At 44.3% G+C, this 24,825-nt stretch overlaps 1 protein-coding gene across 1 annotated transcript in view; it reads right to left on the bottom strand.

The window, feature by feature from the left end:
- The window catches only part of LOC148529122 (oxysterol-binding protein-related protein 8-like), a 47,792-nt gene extending 23,263 nt beyond the window's left edge, over nt 1-24,529 (bottom strand). Inside the window, exon 1 of the mRNA XM_088468844.1 lies at nt 24,472-24,529. Within this exon, the coding sequence (XP_088324970.1) occupies nt 24,472-24,529 (58 nt within the window). The remainder of the gene's footprint in view (nt 1-24,471) is intronic.
- Nucleotides 24,530-24,825: the final 296 nt, after the last annotated feature.

Genomic DNA, 24,825 nt, shown 5'->3' with positions numbered 1-24,825 from the left:
TTTCACCTGTAGTTATTACAGGGCAATTGGAGTAGAATTAGTAAAATTCTACTCCAACCCCCAGTATCACTTATTTTTAGTAAAGCAGATCGCATTTCCCATAATTGTAATGGGAAATGTGATCTGTGTGCAAGTTACTAAAAATAAATTGTAAAAAAATACCGGGGGAAGCCCTGTGATAATAACGCCACCTGGAGGTGGCGTTATCCAGGGTCTCCCCCGGTTACCGGGCTCCCACTCTGCTCTAACGGAGAGAGCAGAGGCGGGAGCCGGTACCAGTAATCAGCTGTGTGGTCTAAGTAGACTGCAAGCTGATTACTGTAAAAAAAAGAAAAAAAAATTAAACATTTTTTTTTTCCTTACCTGAATCCAGGGACCGGTGATCGGGCCTCCGGTGATGGCTCCTCTCCGGTCAGCTGGTCTCCCACAGTGCACTGGGGCCCGGTCATCAGGTGATCGGGTCCCAGTGCAGTATGGGAGATCACCTGATCGGGAAGCCCGGAGAAGATCACCGGAGGCCAGGAGGATGCAGGTAAGTGTAATGAAGGGAGGGGGGGTCGCGGGGGGGAGGGGGGGTCGCGGGGGTCCGCGATTGCGGGGGCGGGGCTTAGCGCCGGGGGCGGGGCTTAGCGTCGGTGGGGGGGTAGTAGCAGTGGTCGGTCGGCGCATGCGCGGGCTCTTAGTCGCGGTATTTTTTCCGAAAATACCGCGACTAGAGTGCGGATGGGATCCGCAGGGACAAAGCTTTATCGCAAGCTCTGTCCCTGCAAGGGATTTATAGTAAATCCCTGTGATATTGCCTGAATTCGCAATGCGAATTCACTCGGTAATATAACACTACAATCCGCATTCAATATGCGGATTGTAGTAAATAGAGCTAGTTTATTATATGTAAATAACTAAGACTTATCACTTCTTGATTAACTGCTGTGCTCAATAGAAATTAATCACCTAAAAAGTCTAGTTGATGTGTTTAATACACTAGAGCTTTTATGTATAGGAAACCAAACATTACCAGAAGTGACATTAAAGATTATCCTGGGACAAACCAGATGGGTTTGTACAGGATGCCGGCACTCGGGATCCCAGCGGTCACAATACTGACGCTGGCATACCGAAAGGGTTAGGATACCGACACTTGTCAGTAAGTATCCTAACCCTACCCTTAACCCTCCCTCCCTCCCTGCACCCTAAACCTAACCTCCACCCTAGTACCTAACCCTAACCTTCCCCCCTAGTACCTTACCCTAACTCTCAGGATACCAGCGGTCAAGATGCTGGCACCAGGATTCTAACTGGTGTCGGGATTTCCGGTGACGCATTCTGACAGCAGGAATTTCAACTACATCCCAAACTGGACATGTGTAAGAAGGTATGCAGTCGGGAAGCTGGCGGACCTAATCCCGACAACCGGCTTCCCGACTGTCATATTCCGGCAAGGGTCTAATGACAGGCATCGATATGCCGACGCATATCATTAGACATATGCCGGGAGCCCGACGCCCGGCATTCCGATCGAAGGGATGCCGGGCGTCGAGCGCGGATAGCCGCGGGGGTGGGAGGGTTAGGTTTAGGGTTCCCGGGGGGGACTTAGGGTTAGACACCCCCCGGAAGGTTAGGTTTAGGCTAGGTGGAGGGGGGTTAGCATTAGGCACCCCCGGGGGGATTTAGGGTTAGGAGGCGGGGGTTAGGTTTAGGCACTTAAAGGAGGGATTAGGGTTAGGCACTGGGGGGGAAGGTAAGGGTTAGACACCCCTAAGGGAGGGTTAGGGTTAGGGGATAGAAATAGGTTAGTCAATACTTACCTCAGGACGATCGGGATTTCCTCCTCTGCCAGGATGCAGCTGTCAGGATTCCAACCACCGGGCATGGGTCCGGCGGTAAATCATGCCGATTCCATGTAAGAATTATGCCTTGTATTTGTCAAGGCAATGTGCTGTACTCAATTCTTGGCCATCACAGATAAGTTTTTGCCAGAGGAGGAGTATTTGTAATGTTACAATTCCAGGCATATTAACATATTTTTTCCTCACAAATTAATTTTGTTTTTTAAATAAATAGCCCCAATTGATAACATTTGTTAGTCGTAGATTGCCTTTCAGGTGACATTTAGCAATTGAATTAGCAAAGATAGTGGTCAGTTGGAAACAGCACTCCCTTATCTATTCACTACAATAGAGGATGGCAGTGGTCCCCAGGAGGCTGATCCTGTTACTAAGCACAAACTCCTAGTCCAATATAGCCACACATGTAATGACCAAATTGGACAAGATCCAATTCTTCACATTATTGGTAATGTGCCATCTTTGGTGGTCTGTGGAGGCCCACATAAAACATTTGTTCCAATTTGTATCTTAAGTTAATTGAATATCTGACATTGCCATAAATTATTGGTGAATATTATAATTTGTTCTTTTTTTTAATTTATTTATTTTATTAAAGATTTTGGTAGTATATACTTAGAAATTTATAGTATATAGAACAAAGTACAGCAAAAAGCAAAGTCAGACTTAACAAAATTATACAAAGAGAAATACAGTCAGGTATAAACCGCAAAACGAAAAGGAATTACATATGATAGTGAACGGATGATTAATAATGTAGATTTATATTTAAACATAGCGATTATGCTAACTATTTTGAAAAGGTAGCATGTGGTAAGAGTTATTAACAAAAAGAAGAAAGAAAAAGGGGGCGGAAGGGAAAGAAAGAGGGCAGTGGGAACCAGTTGGTGTGTGTCGTCAGTGCCAGTGGGAGTGAGGAGAGAAGAAAAAAAAAAAATGGAGCTATATAGTCTACAAAGGGGGTTTAGCCTCAAAGTAAGCTGTCCATGGAGTCCAGAAATGGTTTGGTGTGTCATGTATAACTGAGGTGATTCATTCCATTTTGTAGGTGGACCAGATAGCATTAATTGTGGCAGGGAATGAGGGCAGAGTAGTGGATTTCTAATGTGAAGCGATTTGGTATTTGGTCTTTACTATGTTTGATCTATTTCAGTGTTGGGTGTGGGGTTTGGGGGAATGGGCCGAGATAGTAAGTAGTACAGGGGAGAAGCTGGTATTTGAACTCCTAAGGGATATATTTACTAAAGTGCTGGTTTTTAGAAGTGGAGCACAGTTTTAGCATGCTGTTATATCATAACGGTGGCAGGGCATGCTGAGATGTGTAGTTCCACAGCAGCTGGAGGGCCAAAGGTTGAAGATCCCTGTTCTAGAAGGTACTATAGAAATAAGTAGAATCTGATTGGTTGCTATGGCAACATCTCCCTTTCTAAAAACCTGCACTTTAGGAAATATACTCCCTACTATTTATCTAATTAGATCATGAACTTCTGTCCGGTAGCATTGGATATTGGGACATGACCACCAGATGTACAGCAGAGTTCCCCTCAGACCACACATACTCGTATAGCAGTATAAATCTGTGGCAGTAGTATAGTTTGAGTGAAGACGAGTGTGAAGAATGGGCTTGATTCAGACCTGCTCGCTAGCAGGGGCGTATCTACCCCTTGGCCGGGATGGCACTCACCAGGGGCGCCGGCCGAGGGAGGGGCGCCACCTGGCAGTGCCAGCCAAGGAGTAGAATCACATAGTAGTACTAGTTCAAACAGAACTACTCTCAGATTATAGATCTCCTATCAACATACAGAGGACTCATGTAAACTGTAGTCTGACCCGGGCGCTCAGCTCGGCGCTGGAGGCCACAGTCTGCTAATTGAAAGACTACATTTCCCAGAGGCCTCCAGGTGCTGCAGCTCCCTGCTGTCTTACACTGATGCCTGGCTCACAGGGGGCTGGCTGAGCGGGTCTCTGGCTCTGCTCGTCGTACGGGGAGACTGGAGGCTGCAGGAGGGGGAGGACACAGCTGGGGCCGGTGAGAAAGAAGGAATAAAAGGTAGCTTCCAGGTACCGGCCCTGGGGCATGATGTTATGGGATAGCGGGGCTTGATGGGATTCTGGGGTTGGTGTCTGTGGCTATCTGATTGCCAGGCTGTATTGCGCAATTGCCCCCCATATATGCATTTTAAACCCCCCTTTCTCACTGACTGCTGCTACAACGTGGGGGCTTTATTTCTCCCCATGTATGTACTATATCCCCCTCCCCCCTCTCACTGACTGCTGCTCCCTCCTGGGGAGTTTATTACTCCCTATGTAGGTACTATACCCTCTATCTCCCCCCTCCTCACTGACCACTACTTTTCCTAGGGGGGTTTATTCAACCCTATGTATTTGCTATACCCCCTCCCATCCTCCTCCATCAACCGCTGCTCCCTCCTGGGAGGCTTAATTCTCCTCAAGTAATTACTGTACTTTACACCCCCACCTCCCTCCTTCTCACTGATTGCTGTTTCCGCCTGAAGATGGCGTTACCCACCAGGATGCTTAGTATATATGAGAAATGCGGTAATAACCCTGAAAACTGAATGTTATGGGAGATTTACCGAATTTCTGCCCTTAATACATCCCGCCCTCTGTGTGCCATAATGTGTATAAAGGGGTACTACTGTGTGGCGTAATATGAATAAGGGGCTCTAGTGTGTGGCGTAACGTCAAAGGGGTCCTACTGTGTAGAGTAACGTGTATAAGGGGTCCTACTGTGTAGAGTAACGTGTATAAGGGGTACTACTGTGCAGAGTAACGTGTATAAGGGGTACTACTGTGTAGAGTAACGTGTATAAAGGGTACTACTGTGTAACGGGTTATTTATGTGTGTTGTAATGTGAATAAGAGACATTACTATGTGGTATAAAGTATAGAGATACTACTATCTGGTGTAATATGAATAAAGAACACTAGTATGCGGTGTAATGTAAGTAAGGGACACTTACTGTAGTGTAATTTGAATTAGGGGTACTATTGCAGACCCACATCCCTTCCCCACAAGACCATGCCCCCTTTTTAGAGCACACTGTCCATATTAACAATATGGGGGGGGGTGTCTGTCCCTTACTTTGCCAGGGGCGCTCAGCACACTGTGGATCTAATTAAGGTGTCACATGTTTACCAGTTCATTAGTAACATTAGTTACTCATCATACAGCTACAGCCATTGTATGAACAACTAGTATGCGGTTATTTTTGGTTTTATAACATATGTGTGTTTTATTGTTGATTAAACAAAGATTTTATATTTCAACAAGTCTCCTGTATATTTCATCAGAGAGCAATATACATCATCATATATAGATATTTGGTATAAATTTCCACCTTGCGCAGTAGCTACATGGTTTTTTCTTTGTTTTTATAATCATGCCTAAAAATATAACTGAAATAACCAGTTTTTTATACTTGAATGGATTCATATTATTTTAATTTACTTATTCTTCTCCCCTTCCAAAACTATTATAAATAGCATAGGATTGTATAATGTGATATCGTAGTATAGAACCTTATTGTTAGTTACAATTCACATGAGAGCAATGTGAATCTGTAATCATGAAAGTTCATCTAATACTGGAAGTATAACATCTTGCAGACAGAACTCGTGAGTTGTACATTGTTATCTGTCAGGCAGAGCCGGCCCTAATCAATTTGGTGCCCTAGGCAAGATTTTGGTTGGTGCAGATAATTCCACCACCATCATCCAACACCTCTCCCAAAACAACACACCTCATGCAGCACAGTACATCTGGCTTCATTATGCACCCCTTTCCCAGCGCAGCACCCCTCATCCAGCACAGCACATCTGGCCTCATTATGCACCCCTTTCCCAGCACAGCACCCCTCATCCAGCACAGCACATCTGGCCTCATTATGCACCCCTTTCCCAGCACAGCACCCCTCATCCAGCACAGCACATCTGGCCTCATTATGCACCCCTGTCCCAGCACAGCACCCCTCATCCAGCACAGCACCCCTGGCCTCATTATGCACCCCTTTCCCAGCACAGCACCCCTCATCCAGCACAGCACCCCAGGCCTCATTATGCACCCCTTTCCCAGCACAGCACCCCTCATCCAGCACAGCACCCCTGGCCTCATTATGCACCCCTTTCCCAGCACAGCACCCCTCATCCAGCACAGCACCCAAGGCCTCATTATGCACTCCTTTCCCAGCACAGCACCCCTCATCCAGCACAGCACCCCTGGCCTCATTATGCACCCCTTTCCCAGCACAGCACCCCTCATTCAGCACAGCACTACTTTCCCAGCACAGTCAGCACCCAACACCCCTCTGTCATCCAGCACCCCTCTTCCAGCTGAGAGGTGACTTACTTATCTAGACTCTAAAATCAGGGCCAGGCAGTCACAACCAGCCCCTGATTGCTCCTGGACCATCCTTGGTCTTGGTGGGCACTGCGCAGCTGATGGAGGCAGAGCCATGAGGTGTGACTCACGAGTTCCACAAAGGCCCATGGGAGGAGTGGCTGTGGCTGGGCAAGAACAGCATCTCTCCCGCCATTTTACTTGTAGCCAGCCAGAATGAGCTTCTGTGCATGACCGCTGAGCTCTGATCGTGGTATATGGTAGCCACTACCGTCACTACGCCACTGGACTCTAGGGTTGGGAATCAGGATGCACCTAGGGCAGTGGTGGCGAACCTATGGCATGCGTGCCAGAGGGGGCACTCAGAGCCCTCTCTGTGGGCATGCACCGTCGCCCCAGCATAGCGCGGGCCCAGGCTGCTCCCCTCCGTGCACCTAAAGGCATCAGCCAGCACTCTACACAGCACAGGCTGAGGGAAGCAGCACAGGAGGTGATATCTGTCTCCGGATCAGATTGGTGGTCTCGGGTTATGGGTGCTATGGGGCCGGAGGTCTGAGGCCATGCTATTTGTTTTTTTTCTTAAATTCAATTTGGTGAGTGCGGGTCAGAGGGATGGTGTGGGGCTTTGGCGCGATGAGTGGTGTGTGTGTGTGTTAACTAGGGATGGGGCTGTATAGATGTCTATGGGGCATAATATATTATAACTATATTGCAGAACATGAACTTGGGGCACAACTATGGCGCATTATATGATTTGGGGCATAACTATGGGGCATAATATGATTTGGAGCATAATTATGGGGCATAATATGATTTAGAGCATAATTATGGGGCATAATATGATTTGGGGCATAATATGATTTGGAGCATAATTATAGGGCATAATATGATTTGGAGCATAATTATGGGGCATAATATGATTTGGGGCATAACTATGGGGCATAATATGATTTAGAGCAAATTATGGGGCATAACATGATTTGGAGCATAATTATGGGGCATAATATGATTTAGAGCATAATTATGGGGCATAATATGATTTGGAGCATAATTATGGAGCATAATATGATTTGGGGCATAACTATATTGTAAAACATGAACTGGGTGCATAACTATGGGGAAAACCTCAGTATTCAGGTTAAATTGCCGTGTTGGCACTTTGCAATAAATAATTGGGTTTTGGGTTGCAGTTTGGGCACTCGGTCTCTAAAAGGTTCGCCATCACTGTCCTAGGGCAATCCAGATGCCCTAGGCATTTACCTATAATGCCTATGCCTAGGGCCGGCTCTGCTGTCAGACATTGACAGTGCTTATTAAGTAAGTATGGGTTAGTATTTTTCCTTATTAAAATAAGTGAATCTTAGGGATTATTAAAATAAAATATAAATAAATTATGCAACACAATTTTCCAATGTGCTGTCTGTTCAATCTTATTTAGAAAGATGACATTACAAAATAACAGCTTAGTAGATTATCTTGTGTTACTCTGTAGTGTGGTGTAGAAAAAAAATGTGCAATTAATTTGCAGTTTCCTATGCAACAAAAATGCTCTCTACCAGCTATAGATTAGTGGGTTTATATATATATATATTTTTATGAAAGAGAGCCAGTAATGTCACTGCAAGCATAACTGTAATATCCTGCGTTATTATTTGTTCAGTATCAGATAACCATTAGCCACTGTCTAATATAATTAATTTTGCCATCATTGTACATGTATGAAAATATGAGTTTTTAAAGTTTGATGACCATTGTATTATTTGGAGGATGAGTTATGAACTGGGTTATATGAACACAGACAGTATCAATTAGATATATCTTAAATTGTTTTTAACTATAATTTAGCTCTTGTTCTTTGGTTACATTGTCTCACATGAGGCATGCCAACCTGAGACCATGAGACTTATAAATGTTGCAGTAAGGGCTTAACATGAGACGGTGCCTGTGTTATATTATCCGTCTGTGATAACGCCAGTTCTGATGTATATTGTTACCTGGCTGTCTCTGCAGATGGATAAAGGAAGCACGTAAGACTTACTGGTATCATTACTGAACAATGCTCTGATATTAGGCTGTTGGGAGGCTGCTCTGTCCTCACCTTGCCTGAGATAGGACTAACAGCAGGGGTTATGAACAGAAGCTGGGACATCTCATTATGGGGCCCATTTATCAATAAATATTTGCGGCTTATATATATTTGGCAAAAGTACCATCAATTCAGACCTGTCCAATTTGGTCACTCATGTATTTTGCCCAATTGGTACATGAACTGTAACTAGTTTATAAAAGTTAGGTTTTTGGTGATAAATTTGCACACAGTGACAGTTCTAGATTTAGCAACTATATTAACCTCATAATAAAAATGAGTATTTTAAATGTAGCACCTATCTACCATTTCTCTTTCTCACCTTGTGTCATTTTTCTCTTATTTCCTCCTGTCGCTCTCTATCTCTTTTATGGGCCTAGCTATGAACATTGTGGCAATTAAAAAGATGGCTTTTCCTGAGAGTAAAGCATTTTTTCAAAATGCTTTTGGCCTATTATCACTAGAGATGAGCGGTTCGGTTTTGTCTCAGTTAAGTTCGGATCTGAGTTTATCATATTTATCACGTGTATTGGATAACCAATATCATAAATCTGAACTTGCGCTAATTTGGTGGATTTAACTGAGTAAAACCAAACCAATCATCTCTAGCTATCACCAACCTGAAATGGAGATAACAGTGCAGGCTTCGTCGTGGTACACAGTACAGTTTTTAAGCTTTCCTCTTCAAAAATATGATTTGAAGTGAGGTACATCTTAGCTTGTGAAACATATTGTTTGCTTGAATACACATCTACCAGAAGGGCAGCGTAAGGCAAGTGCAATCTGACTGAGCCAGTTTAAACCCCGTGGTTGTGGGAGCAGTATACCTTTAAGAGTTATGATGTTGGTGTCGGTCATTAGTGTTAGCCTATAGGGTGCCTTGGGGGTTTGGCCTTGCTGGTATATTAGGTCTGTTATCCAAAGACTCCTCCTCTTTGTTTCTGGAAATACCACCCTCCCTTCCTGTTTGTGGTGTGTTGTTTGCTGGATGTGTTGTGGCGGAAAGAACGGCAATGTGCTTCTAGTTATACAAATTAGATGGGTGCGCTCTCCTTGATCAATGATAGGCCAAACCCGTCCCTTCCGGGAAATGACACAGCCCGTCCGGGCGTGTTTTATGCTGGAGAGTTGAACACCAACGGTGATGTGTTTGGTCTGCGTGTGCTTTGTGGGAGTGTCCGTTCTTTGTTGTCCGCCACCATACTAACTTTAAGCTCACAATCAATTTCGATTGGCAACTTCTAATTATCTAATTAGATAGCCCAAATTCAATATTATATTAATTATTAATTAATTATTAATAAACTAATGTCAAATAAACTTGACCTTTAATTTTAAATCCAAATCCTGTTGTCCGTGTGTCTATTTTTACATAAGTTTTTAGTTGTGTTAAGTCTGAAAGGTATAGTGTACATATCAACCATAGGGAGTTTATGTGTAGCAAGTAACAATGTATTTTGCACGTTTAAGCCATACTTATTTCTCTCCTTCTGACAACATTCTGAGGGGACTATTCATCATATGAGAAATGGCCCGGTAACCATGCGGAAACTATAAAACTGTAAAATGTATATATATATATATATATATATATATACACGCACACATTTGCACACACATACATAATACAATATATATATATAATATATATATATATATATACATACAGTGTGTATATATATATATATATATACACACATACAGTGTGATAGTGATACATACAGTGTGATATAGCTTTGTGATGAGGTTCAGATTACAGTAGGAAGTAGATTAGGAGTGAGGTGTGTTATCAACCAGGAATGATGATGTTTGTCCATGCAAGATGACATTTTGCCTCTTTCTGAGTTCCCTAATAAATAAATAAATATATATATATATATATACATATATTTATATATACACATACACTAGATCACATGACCGTGCATTATTTCCCAATGATAACACACCTCACTCCTAATCTACTTCCTACTGTAATCTGAACCTCATCACAAAGCTATAGCTGTATCGCTCCACAAGTGTAAACAATAACATCTCTCAGAGACAGAGACACACTGCTCACAGAAAAGCAGCACATCACTGCCTCACTCAGAACAATTTCAAGAAATGTCCAAATTACTTCATAACTCAATGGACCTGACATTAGTACTCACCAAAGAACGTGAAGAAGACTAACCTGAGCAGCCACTTCAGCACAGCACAACAAACAGTGAGCCGATATGCTAGCCTTCACCCTGAAGGCTGGCATGTGTACATGTTATACAGTGAATTGTACTGGCACTTCTTGCCAGTACTATTCACTGTATAACACATATTTTCTTTCCAAAATAAACCACTCTTACTAAGTTCTGGAAAGTGATAAATTGGAGAGTGATAAACTGCCAACCAATCAGCTCCTAACTGTCATTTTTCAACCAGCCTGTAAGATGACAGTCAGAAGCTGAGTGGCTGGTAGTTTATCACTCTCCAATTTATCACTTTCCAGAGCTTAGTACATCTCACCCTGACAGTAGTTATTAATGTTCAACTGTTTCATTCACTTACACTGTTATCCAGTTAAATGTTTATTCATTAAAAATAATTTAAATTAAACAGCTTATTTTTAACTTTTTTCTTCTCGGATTCTGTATCTGTTTCTCCCTACATAATTCTCCACGTGGAACTATTTTGTATACCACTCTTGTGTTGGTGGTCCAGCGACATATTTCCAGACATGTCCGCACTCAACCCCAAAGTCTTGTCAGCACATGAGGTGCTCCTCTATAGAGACCATCAACGGCTCCAATAATATCCAGACTTTCTGGCCATATATATTCACAGTCGAATGAAGGCACTCACCAGGATATCCAAAATGCAAAAGTGAATTTATTGAAATACCATCATCAAAGTCGATGTTTCATCCCGGAGGGTCTTTGTCAAGACAGGTCAATGGAGGTGTGACAGCAGACACATTTATTCATATTATTGAATCTGTTTTTACCCTCCATGCTGCAGTGTATTTAATCCCCTCCTACTCGAACAATCACATTACCTGACTCATCTGTTACCCAAAATCCCTTCCAATTATAGGAGTGTAGATACTATTTTCCCAACAGAAAAAATGGATTTCTGAATCTGATGTAAAATAGCCGAGGGGTTGAGGGAACAATTCTTTCAATTTGTTCCTGCACATGCTTCCTGTGCTAATACCAGAGCAGTGGCTGTTTACTAAATAGTAACGTGCTCTCCTGCTAAGTGCAGAGAGCAGCGCACGTGTGTGTGGGCAGAATAGGGAGGATCTTACCGGCAATCCGAGGTCCGCGTGTAGGGGGCGGGGCCTATATACGCAATTCTATGATAATCGCAGCATTTGGTCCTGTCCCCCATTTAACCACTTAACTGACGATTTTTCTAGCAAAACCGATCAGAAATTGCTGGGTCCGCAGGAGAATCCGGGGAGTCAGAAGAGATCTGTTCTCCACACGTGTACAACAAATTTTCTCTTCAAAAATACTGCAGGGTAGCGTGGTTGCACCTTCTCAACTGAAGCACAGCTGGCTGCGTTTGCATCCTGTACGACCATGTCAGTTAGGGTATCCCCACAAGGGGACAGGGCCTAATGATGCAAATACTCGGCCCCCGGGCCCATCACTGCCCACTTGAAAGTCTTCTCCAGGCCCTTCCCAGAGGGGTAAAAACAAATGTGTGTGGGCGATCACCCCAATTATTATACCCTGCTTCAGTCACAGCTTGCTCATATCCAACATCAGTATTGTCTTAGGGCCTGATTGAGACTTGTACCATAATGCTTCTACTGCAACATATTTGTACGCAGCTGCTATGCAAAAATATGTACATTTCGCAGCTGCCAGGAGATGTATGAGACGTCCTCCTGCGGCTTTGCAAATCGCAGCATCTGAGTAAAATGTTGCAGCATCTGCATACAAAGATGCAGCATTGGTCGCAGATCATTTGATTGTCATGGTCCTGAGTAAGCCTACGGTATCACAGAATGGCCTCAGGAACTGAGACACTGGGGCCATATTTCTTGCGTACAGGATCGCAGTTGCAGGATGTGACACCACTCCCCCAAATGCTCCCTGACTCCCAATCACACTGCTGCTAGCGACTACGGTAATGCATCTTGACATATGCGCAGTTTACTGATAATCACAACTCCGTAAACATCGCCATTGCTTACAAATCTGAATCAGGCCCTTAGAACTCTTGCAAAGTGATTAGATGGCTACATGATGGAAAGAGCTGCCTTAAAGAACTGACTCTGACAGTACCTCCATCCTAGGGGATAATGATAGAAGAAGAGATTGGTCTCCTGGGATCACCTTATAGAATCTACTGGACAAATAGTGTGGTGTAATAACATGTAACATTACCAATTATAGAATACTATAGCAACTTTATCAGTATCATATAAATAGTCTATTGCATTATTACATAAGAACTCTAATTTTATATTCCTGTCCCTCAGTATCTCTGGACTGCGTATTGTGGGCCTGATTTAGAGCTGCATGCAATCCGCACGCAATTTTCATTTAAAGATGTAACTAACATTAATGGTAAAGGAAAAAAAAGGTGGTTTTAACCCCAGCACGACTAAGGTTTTTCTGAGTTGATAGCAAAGAAATACAAAATTAATATTCCAACAAATTAAAATTAAAAAAAAACAAATACACACAGTTAAGAATATGTTATATTTAGTGTTCTGCCCAAGCAGGTGCAGTTTAGAAGGTGGTAGTTTGTGTAACTCATGCCATCACCCTCCCCAGGGCAGTGACACCTGTGATATGAAGTGTAGTAGTGGGGAGCTGAATAGCCTTGCAATGCCAGAGAGCAGATGTTGCATGACAAGCAGCCTTTGGTCTGGGATGGTCCTTTGCATACACCTTTGAATCAGCACAACACCTGAGGGAGTTCATGCCTCCTGCACAAAAGTATAAACACAGTCATGGAAATGATCTTGTTCTAAATATATGGATGGCTGAGTTTGTAAAGATTCAAATCTATTCCAAAGCACAATTTTATGGGGGGAGGGTTGATACTCCACCTGTTTTAACCCAATCTATGACAGCAGTACCTTGTACTATTCCACAAGATTAAAGTATTAACACATCTGCTTGTACAGAACTTACTGGAAATTCAGTTCTCTTCAGCACTGTGCAATCAGATATATTTCCAACATGCTGCTGAGAATATAGCTAATTACCCCTAGCAGGTAGAGAGTTAAATATTTGTAAGACAGGATTGATATGGAAACAGGCTCATTTAACATGTATTTCTATGTTTTGCGTAACACACATTTGACAGTTGATAACACAATATTTAGGTCATAGACTAATTTCTAATTAGTGTTAAATCTCAGTCATTCAGTAGGAGAGGTGGTTTAGAGCTTGAGTACATTTCAGAGACACATATTTGTCAATTTCACAAAAGACATTACAATATTAAAGCAGAGCCATATTATTCATAAGACTTACTAGGCTGATGTCTAGGGGCCCTGCAGGCCTAGGGGCCTCGCAGGGAGAAGTTCCAAGACACACTCGTAGTCAGCTGAGGTTTGTTTTGAGACATGGGGGTGGGAGACAGCGGACCAATAGCGCACTAGCATCTGGCTTGTTACACCTCCACGAGAGGACACATGACCACCGCCATCACAGCAGCTGTCACTGCCGCTACCTGGAGGAAGTTTTCTCTCCTCCAGACCTCAGCACACACAGGGGGTTGGGTATGAAATCCCGGTTGTTGGGATGCCGCTAGTCAAAATACCGACAGCGGCATCCCGACACCCATAGGATCGCACAGTGAGTGATTTCCTAACCCATACCCTAACCCAAACACTCCCTCCTCGGTGCCTAACTCTAACCTCCCCCCTAGTGCCTAAGCCTAACCTCTCCCTCCCCGTGCCCTAAACCTAACACCCCCTCCCCCGTGCCTAAATCTAACCTCCCCCCCTAGTGCCTAAATCTAACCTCCCCTTCCCCGCACCCTAATCCTAACACTCCCTGCCCGGTGCATAACCCTAACCCTCCCCCTAATGCCTAACCCTAACCCCGCTACCTAAAACTAACCTCCCCCTAACACCCTGATACTTACCTTCGGGATGCCGGCGGTCAGGATACTGGTGCCGGGATCCCAACCTGTCTGCATTTCGGTGCCGGTATTGAAACCATCGGCATCCCGGATGCCAGAATGCAGACTGCATCCCCACACAGGGACAGGAGATTCTGCAGAACTCGCGGGGATTCCGGCCGCCCGCTAGATATCCACCACTGAGTACAGAGCAAGGATATACTAGAATAGGAGTGGAGCCAACTGGATTGAAGATCCAGAGTGCACACACCAGGACGGACGTTGCAGCCTACTGGTAAGTGCACAGTGCAAGATACCGCCACGATACACACACAAGGATATCCAAAACCCTGACGAAATCCTTCAGGGCACGAAATGCCTGAAAGAATAGGGGCCAGACTATGTATTAATACAGCCCTGTACTAAAGCATGCTACCATATACATAATGGTCAACACCAGTAAATAATGAAAGTATTTCCACCCCAATAATGTATCTCATTTTCATTTTCTATGTTGCTTGGCTATTTTTCTATATCTTAAAGGGTACAAAGACCAGTTCATATTTCTACCAGTATTAGACATTCAACCAGTACAAAAGGGGAAAATTGAATCTTCTTTTAAAAACTTGTAATATATATGTGTTCGGGGACAACCAGTGGCAGATTCATGCCCTTTGGCTGTCAATTGACAGCTGCTTTGTAGGAACACAACATTTAATGATCTTCAAAGTATGTGACAAAGGAGATGTAAATTCCCGGCTGTTACATGACAGCTGTTGTTATACAGTTACCTTTCTGTCTTACTTCTGTGATTCTTATAATTAAAGATACTATCATTTTTTCTTTACTATACCTGTATTATATTTAGTTTACCTGATCAATGTACTCTGGCTACTATTTTTGAGGCTCTGGGCACATAAAACAATTGACTAGTGATTGCTATTGCAATGTGTATGCAGTGATTGGTGCCACCTTTATGGAATTCCATGGGGTACAGCTACTTGGCGGGAACACTCAGATCTGTACAGTATGGGCACTCATATGTGTTGGCAAATTGTATATGAATGCGGGCGTTGATCAATCATGTTACAATGTCAGATCCTACTTAATATGTAGCCAATTTTAAAATGTATTGACCCGATGTTCACTTTAATTGTTTGAACATGTGAGCATTATTTCTCCATGATGAGTAAAATTTTAAACTTTAGTCACATGTATGATTATAAAACAGCATAACAATACGCAATACATAACACCTGCCTTATTAACCTGCACAGCTAATTACTGCAATTCTCTTCCACAGCAACTGACCATTGTTCTCTTCTGCGGCAAATAATCACCATTCTGCTAAACAGAAAATAACCACTATTCTCTTATCCAGAAAATGTTCATCATCATCATATGCAACAATGGTCAGCACTATCAGAGGTGATTTAATACCTGGGGGCCCGTGTGCAGCTGGCCCCATCCACCGTGCAACACCCCCCCAGCAGTGGCATCTTCAAACTTTTTTCCAATAAGTTGCCAAACTTAGCATAAAACCTGGTGACATAGGACCTCATTCAGAGCCGGTCGCACAGAGCGTGCGGTCGGTCTGAATGAGGGGAGGACGTCTTGAATTTTCAAGACGTTCTCCTTTGCGGTGGTAAGGCTGTGGGTTAACACCCACAGCCTTACGACCGCCTAAGGTGATGGTCGCGATGGTCAAGACCATCGCGACCATCGGGGCTTACGACGAGACCCTAGGGTAGGGTCTCCCTTGTCGTAAGCCCCGGAGAGCTTTCGGCTCTGTCTGAGCCGGAAGCTGTCCACTGACATCACTAGTGATGTCAGTGGGCCCGCCCCCAAATGGTAGGCGTTCCCATGGGAACGCCCCTGTTTGGCCTGCAACCCCCCCCGGCCCGCCTTCCAAACGGGGCGAGCTGTCAATCAACATCGACAGTTCGCCCCCTTTGGATCGAGACCCGCTATGACCGGCGCTGTCGGTCGTAGCGGGTCTCACGTATGCGCACGACGGCGCCGGCGTGCGCATGCTCTGTGGGGGCCCATCGACCCGGTCCGAGCGCATCGGCGCTAATGACCGGGTCTGAATGACCCCCATTGTGCTTGTCAGAGATTGCCAATCACAACGTAACGAGTGGCGATTAAGTCTTGTCACCCAAATATTCCTAAGCAAAGATTGGAAGGTCTGTAAAATCGAGGTCAAGATCTGCAATCAGGGAGACCAGTATCTGAACTGATCCTGTTGTTATGTTCTTAGAATTTAAAATGTGGTCTCTACTGATACCAGATGGGGAATGTTATGTCTTCAGCATTGCTTTTTCTTATGTATTTATTTCAGTGTAAGCTCCAGGTAGTGGCCAGCCTAGTAACAGATTAATTTAGCAACTCATTCCTCCGTAGTTATTTTCATCTTATATTTCACATGGAATCAGCAAATGTGTATATATTCCTCCCCTAAGCATAGCATCATTGGTAAGGACTCTGAGCTAAATCTGTCATCATTAGATTAGCTACAGTTCAGTGAGTTATACATTTTTATGATTGTATTTCATATTTGCATACTGTAATTCCATTCTATCATTATTTTAATTCAGTTTCATTATATTATTTTATTACTACAGCAAACACCATTAATAGGATAATCCTGGAGGCTCCTATTTTCCTGTGTGTGTTTCAGCTATATTAATAGGCTTCAGAGATGTAGAGGGGTCAAAAAGCTAGATTTGGTCCAGTTTGGCCACCTAGCAGTAAGGGCAATTTGCCAAATTATTTATTTTAGGACAAAGATTTGAAGTGTCAGTAAAAACAGTGGCCCTCATTCAGAGCCGTTCGCTATTTGCGGTCGTTCGTTCAAAAACAAGGGGTGGCTATTCAAATGATCCGTTCGCACATTGCAGTCTGTTCACACCTCTAAGTCTGAACGAGCGAGCAAAACATACGCTCGTTTATTTGTTAAAAACGCCCCCTGGCCGCTCGCACCATACGTCATGTCCGCTATTTATTAGATTAATCGAGTACATCGTACAGCGTATGAACTGCTCGCTATTCTTGTGGTTGGTTTTTTCAACCGCTATTTTGCGAGCAGTTCTGAGTTAAAAAAAACCAAGTGACGTGGTCAATGACGCTGCTGTATTAATTATGCACTCCCTTAAAACGCCCGTTTTGACCTTTAAGCACGCCTGCGTTCGGATCTCCACTCCCCGTTTTCAAGCACCTTCCCCTGTTACCACCCACATACGCCTCATTCTGTCACTCAAAATAGCAGGCACTCGCTATATTGCGTACAAACGATTTTCGGCCGCACTGACTGGTTCGCGCATGCGTACTAAAAACCGTACGCATGCGCAGATGTGCGAACATCGCTCGGAACGAGTGTACTGCCGCTAGCGAGTGGCTCTGAATGAGGGCCAGTATTCTGGGAAAACAAAGAAATATATGAACCCTAATGACATTTAAAATATATACTGTATGCTTTGCCAGAGATTACATGTTATAATGGAATTGGGCAAAAGATGTAATGGATGTTGTAGCAAAAGACATTGGGCTCTATTTACTACAATCCGCATATTGAATGCGGATTGTAGTGTGATATTACCGAGTGAATTCGCATTGCGAATTCAGGTAATATCACAGGGATTTACTATAAATCCCTTGCAGGGATAGAGCTTGCGATAAAGCTCTGTCCCTGCGGATCCCATCCGCACTCTAGTCGCGGTATTTTCGGAAAAAATACCGCGACTAAGAGCACGCGCATGCACCGACCACCGCTACTACCCCCCCACCGATGCTAAGCCCCGCCCCCCGCGATCGCGGCCCCCGCTACCCCCCCCTCCCCCCCCGCGACCCCCCTGCCTTCATTACACTTACCTGCATCCTCCTGGCCTCCGGTGGTCTTCTCCGGGCTTCCCGATCAGGTGATCTCCCATACTGCACTGGGGCCCGATCACCTGATGACCGGGCCCCAGTGCACTGTGGGAGACCAGCTGACCGGAGAGGAGCCATCACCGTAGGCCCGATCACCGGTCCCTGGATTCAGGTGAGTGAAAAAAAAAATGTTTAATTTTTTTTTTTCTTTTTTTTACAGCAATCAGCTTGTGGTCTCTTTAGACCACATAACTGATTACTGGTACCGGCTCCCGCCTCTGCTCTCCCCGTTAGAGCAGAGTGGGAGCCCGGTAACCGGGGGAGACCCTGGATAACGCCACCTCCAGGTGGCGTTATTATCACAGGGCTTCCCCCGGTATTTTTTTACAATTTATTTTTAGTAACTTGCACACAGATCACATTTCCCATTACAATTATGGGAAATGCGATCTGCTTTACTAAAAATAAGTGATACTGGGGGTTGGAGTAGAATTTTACTAATTCTACTCCAATTGCCCTGTAATAAATACAGGTGAAACTAAAATAATGTGAAAAGGGTGTGAAAACACCCTTTTTCACTTTATTTTAGTAAAAATAATGTTAATAAATAGAGCCCATTGACAGAAAGAGAATGAGAAAAAGAAGAAACATTCACAAAAAGCACGAGGTGCGTTTCTATTGTGTAGTTTACAGATATTTGGTGCATTAGAGCATTGTTTTGATAGGGTACAGTCACTGCTATAGTTTCATTGTACACATTTTGGACCTGATTCAGAGCTGCTTGCGAGCGCTGTGCACTCACAAGCGGCCCGATGGTATGCGTACGCGCATGCGCACAGTTTGTTCTGCACGTTCGCGAACTACTCTGTGCAGTTGCAGCCTGCTTGCTCGCCCAGCAAAGACAGCCCAGTGAAATGAGTGACTGGGAGAGGCCGTTTGTGGGTGGTAACAGGGGCAAGACACTAATAACGGGGGAGTGGAGGTGCAAACGCAGGCGTGCCTGGGTGTTGCCACGCCGTTTTTAAGGCGTGCATAATTAACAGGCAGCGTCACCGTACACGTCACATGCCTGGTTTTTACACTGAAGTCCTCACAGTGCTTGCGGTAGGGTAAGGCAACCACAAGTGCTGCGATCGCATCCGATGGTGCTCGATGTACCAATGTTTTAATACACTTCCTACAGATGACGTGCGCTAGTGGGCGTCTCTACATACGCTAATGGGTGTCTGCATACACAGAGCGATCGCTCGCACTGCCAAAGTGGGTGTGCTTATGCCTTGGCGAGCGAGCGCTTCCCATGGCATCACTTTGACAAATTTGCATACGCTGGATGCAAGCGATCGCATCTAGCGAGCGGCTCTGAATCAGGTCCTTTGTTCTTATGATTTGTTTGAATAAAGATCAGCTATGGAGTTTGTGCCCCATAAAGGTTTCTTTCCGTTAATGCATTCATAGAGGGTTTCTACTTTTAGGCATTGTCACATAGACCCGTTTTTGCTAACTACATTGCACTGGCTCTATTGCCTTCCATCTTGTACGTGCCACTTTGCACAGACCCAATGGCAGCCACATTTTGCATGTCCCTGTGATTAGACACAACTATCAGACAGGGTGTTGGAATTACAACGTTCTAATTTCCTATACCCCACTCCTGGCACCATGCCCATGTTTCATTTTAAGATATTTTACATGGAGTACATTTCCAGCTCCACATCTCAGCCCTCTCTTGGATGAGGAGCACTCTGGCGCTGCCTCCATCCTCAGTGCAGACAGGTAAGATGTGCTGGCAGTCTCTAGGATCTGACCTCTGACATGCACTACTGCACATGCGCGGCTTCCTGGAATTCATGCTGACCAGATGTGACTTCAAGACTCTCAAACTTACTAGCCATGCTGAAGCTATACAAACACCACAAGTACACTAAATCATCCCCGCTATAACGTGTTGGCATATTGCTAATATATGCCGGTGCATTTATGGCTCAGATACTCGGTGCACATACCCGTCATATCCCTGTGTCTTATGCTACTTGTTGTTCTACCTGGTTCAATAAACCTAAGAACTGGTGAAATTATGCCACGCATGGACTAACTACTACAAGCACCAAAGCATGATGTCATGACGTCGCGCATAAGGGGGCTGTGCCACCGGCACCAGACACTACTGCACCACCTGGAACATCTTCGAGATGCTCCAGGCAGCTGTAATTATGGCAGGATGCTTGCCTGCAGAAATACTGGCTGCACGGTGCCATTCCAGGCACCCTGCAGCCAGAAGCAGGGGACGTGGGGTGGCAACAGCGCCGCCCGCAGAGCCCTGCACTCTCTGCAGCCGCACTAGTTGCACACCCCTAGTTATGGCCCTGCTTGACGATACTCTGCTAATAACCCCATGGCCAGATACTTTGCACAAGCCTACATTCTTAACCAAAAATACAAACACAAAGAAACACAGAAAGTGTGCTGCTCTGGACTTCCAAGTTGAACCTACATGTTATGTGAGCTATTTAGAGGTGTTTGGGACATCCAGAGGCATATTCATTATCCCTATATTTCTACATAAGCAGGTAAAAATTAACATTTTCACATACTTTTGTAGAAATTACGTATCAGGGCCATTGAAAGTTAATGCAGGAGATATCATATTACCTTTCAGTCCCAATCTGGCCCTGCGTCCCCATACATTAGGAGGACCTAAATTCATCAACCTAAATTATTGGCAGGGTTGGACTGGCCCACAGGGGTACAGGGGAAATCACTGGTGTGTCCCATTGTCTGAGGGCACCACGACTTGCTCTAATTTCAGGTTCCAGACTGTGCACTTGAATTATACATTATTTCTCTATTAGAGGGTCAGCAGGGGCGTTTCTAGAGAGGAGGAGGCCCGTGTGCAGTCTCCGACACGGGCCCCCTCCTCTCTGCCCGGTGGCAAGCAGGGCACTGAGCTGTGTGTGGCCAGCGCCAAAGTTATAGACTCTGGGCACTAGAGTGTGCCCAGAGTCTATAGTGTATGCACATATCACCAGGAAAATGGCTGCAGCGGCCATTTTCCCTGTACTGCGCATGCGCAAACGACAGGAAAATGGCCACGGCGGCCATTTTCCAGTTGTTTTACAGTGCGTGACCCCGCGCTGACGTGGGACTCCGGAGAGGTAAGTAATATTATGGTTGCAGGGTGTGCGGTGCAGGGCCACCCTGGACCCAGGGTCCCCTGTGCCCTGCACACCCTGGACCCATTATAGATAGGCAAACGCAGAGGGGGTTTTCATCTGCCTGGATACCCCCTTTCCCAGCCCACACCATGACCACAATAGAAATAGTAATATAATGGAATTTTACTAGCGCTGTATGTTCTTCTCAGTATCGTACATTAAATAATTAGCACCACCTGTGGATCTTTTAACATATATCAGCCAGTAATAAATACACCTGTGTACCAATTAGAGAATTTGGAAAACATGCACTGTTAAGGATGCACTGCTATAGACCCCAATATTTACATATATGTCCAGGGCAGTGCTAGGTTCTTCTGCTGCTCCCCCAGACTTGCTCCCATGCTTTGGAATGGTATCTACATCTAAAATAAAATCATTCAGCTCAGGCAGGATGGCCCTACTGCCACATCTAATGGCTTACTGTGATCTCTGGTCCTGTATATGCTGGAATTATGACACACAAGACACTTTGTATGATGCATATTAAAGCAGGATAAGTGGTAATTATACCCTCTTCATGGACTGGCCACACTCACTCTAAAATCAAGCATTTGGAAACCCCCCTCTAGAAATCCTGCGTTTGCCACTGCCTAAGGGTCAGTTACATGGTCTCTAATGTCTGCCAAGCCTCTGTGGTGGCTGGCTTCACCCACTGTGGTAACTGATGACACCAGAGGTGTAGCATGCAGCCCTCCCCCCTCACACCCGCCAGTGTGCCAGGAAGGAGGTGTGTCCATCCTGTGGGGATATATTAAAGGAAAATAAAAATAAACATTAGGGGCAGCATCAAACTGGGGTATAGAGGGCTATTTATATATTCCAACCTACTAAGTAATTCCACTAATAAAATCCAGTTTTGTGTGTACTCAATAAAAATACACCTTACCTATATGGTGGTTTCTCTGCAATAGGAAACCTCTAAAGAAATTGATTCTCCCTGGGCAGACAGTATCTTCAGTCGATACTCACTCTTCATGTAGGAAATCACATGGTCCCAAAGATACCTGTTTGTGTAGGAATGTAACCAATGTTATCATCAGACAACAGCCCCCTGTCACACTTGCCCCCTTTCTCTTCAGCCCCGTCACACCAGGGTTGTTATACAGTATATATATCATGCAAAATAGCCCAGCACTCGGCTTGATCAGAATGGCAGCAGACTCGGGTGCCTCCTGGCAACTGGGTGAATACAATCTTGAAATAAACAGCGGCACTTCAAGATTTCGAAAAGTCAAAAAAGTGTATTTAGACCATTGTCAAGTATAGGCCTATACTTGACAATGGTCTCAGGACCTCATTCAGAGCCGCTCGCTGCTGGTGGGCGCTCTCTCTGAATGTGGGCGTATTTTAAAAAAAATTTCTCCGGCCGCTCGCCAGACCATCCAGGAGACCGTCGCGATAATCGCGACCATCGGGCTTGCGACGAGACCCTGGGGTAGTGTCTAGCTGCCGCAAGCCTGATTGGAATTCCTGCTCTAATAGAGCAGGAAGTCCACTACTGACATCACTAGTGATGTCAGTAACGCCTCCCAACAAACACCAGGCGTTCCTAAGGGTATGCCTGCGTTTGTCCGGTCACCCTCCCTACCTGCCCACAAAACAGGGCGAGCTGTCAATCAACATTGACAGCCACCCCGTCTTGTTGCGAGCCCTGTAGCGACTGAACTTCAGTCACTCAGCGGGGCTCGTGCATGCGCATGCCGGATGCAGCGCATGCGCAGGGCATTAACATTGAGCGCTTGCGAGCGGCTCTGAATCGGGCCCAAAATACACTTTTTTGACGTTTCGAAATCTCGGAGTGCCGCTGTTTATTTCAAGATGATATAGATATATAGATATATATACACACACAGCAGCTATATAATATAACCGCTCTATCTATCTATCTATCTATCTATCTATCTATCTATCTATCTATCTATCTATCTATCTATCTATACATACAAGCAAGGTCACACATACATACACTCATTATATATGTCTGTCTGTATGTATGTGTGACCCTGTCTGTATGTACGTGTGACCCTGCCTGTATTTGTGTATATATATATATATATATATATATATATATATAAATGTCACAAAATCTGGCACTCACCCTTAGTTGTAGGTTATAGCCCAGATGCACAAACCTAAATGAAGGATATGTAAAAAGCGCAGGGATAGGAGGCACTCCAGGACTTGTAAATGATGTAGACAGCAATACTCAATGCTAAGCAACTTTTCGGTTTATTTCAAACCGTCATCAGCCTGATGACGGTTTGAAATAAACCGAAACGTTGTTTAGTATTGAGTATTGCTGTCTACATCATTTACAATTCCTGGAGTGCCTCCTATCCCTGCGCTATCTATCTATCTATCTATCTATCTATCTATCTATATATTATATGTATATATATATATATATATATATATATATAGCTATAGATATACCCTGCACATATATTATGTATATATATATATATATATATATAGCTATAGATATACCCTGCACATATATTATGTATATATATATATATATATATATATATATATAGATAGAAAGATATGTGTGATAGATAGATAGATAGATAGATAGATAGATGTAGATATATATATATCTACATCTAGATATAGCTATACCCTGTACATATATATATATATATATATATATATATATATATGTAGATAGATAGATAGATAGATAGATAGATAGATAGATAGATAGATAGATAGATAGATAGATAGATATGTGTGATAGACAGACAGACAGACAGACAGACAGACAGACAGACAGACAGACAGACAGACAGACAGATAGACAGACAGATAGATAGATAGATAGATAGATAGATAGATAGATAGATAGATAGATAGATAGATGTAGATATATATATATACAGGTAGGGTCACACATACATACACACATTCAGGCAGGGTCATACATACATACATATTACATATATATACATATACACATACAGGCAGGAAGGGTCACACATACACACATACAGACAGGGAGGGTGATAGACATAACTGAGGTACCTCTCTCACCTTTATGTGGACCTGGCAGCTTCTTCCTCCATGTTAGAGGATTGATCCGCGTCAACATGCTACTGTAGGCCCGCCCTCTGCTTGGGTCAGATGAGCATGTGCTGAGCTCTACCAATCAGGGCTCTGCACAAGCTCCTCTGACCACGGAGTCTCTCACTAGAGCAGCAGGAAGGCAGGACTGGAGCTGTTGCTGCTCTTGCTCTGTGTCCACAGCACCTGGCAGGGTGGACACGGACCCGGCAGGCTGTCAGCTATTTGACAGCTGCTTCCGGTCCGGAGTCCGACTTCAGGGCTCCCTCTGGCAACTTCGGCGCCTGGAACTTGCGCTCCGGTGGAACAACGCACCCTGCGACC

Source organism: Taudactylus pleione, unplaced genomic scaffold (genome assembly GCF_031769625.1).
Source record: "Taudactylus pleione unplaced genomic scaffold, aTauple2 ptg000086l, whole genome shotgun sequence".
In the NCBI taxonomy this organism is placed as follows: domain Eukaryota; kingdom Metazoa; phylum Chordata; class Amphibia; order Anura; family Myobatrachidae; genus Taudactylus; species Taudactylus pleione.
The sequence above is the reverse complement of the archived record's forward strand: the minus strand, read 5'-3'. Positions and strand labels throughout refer to the sequence as shown.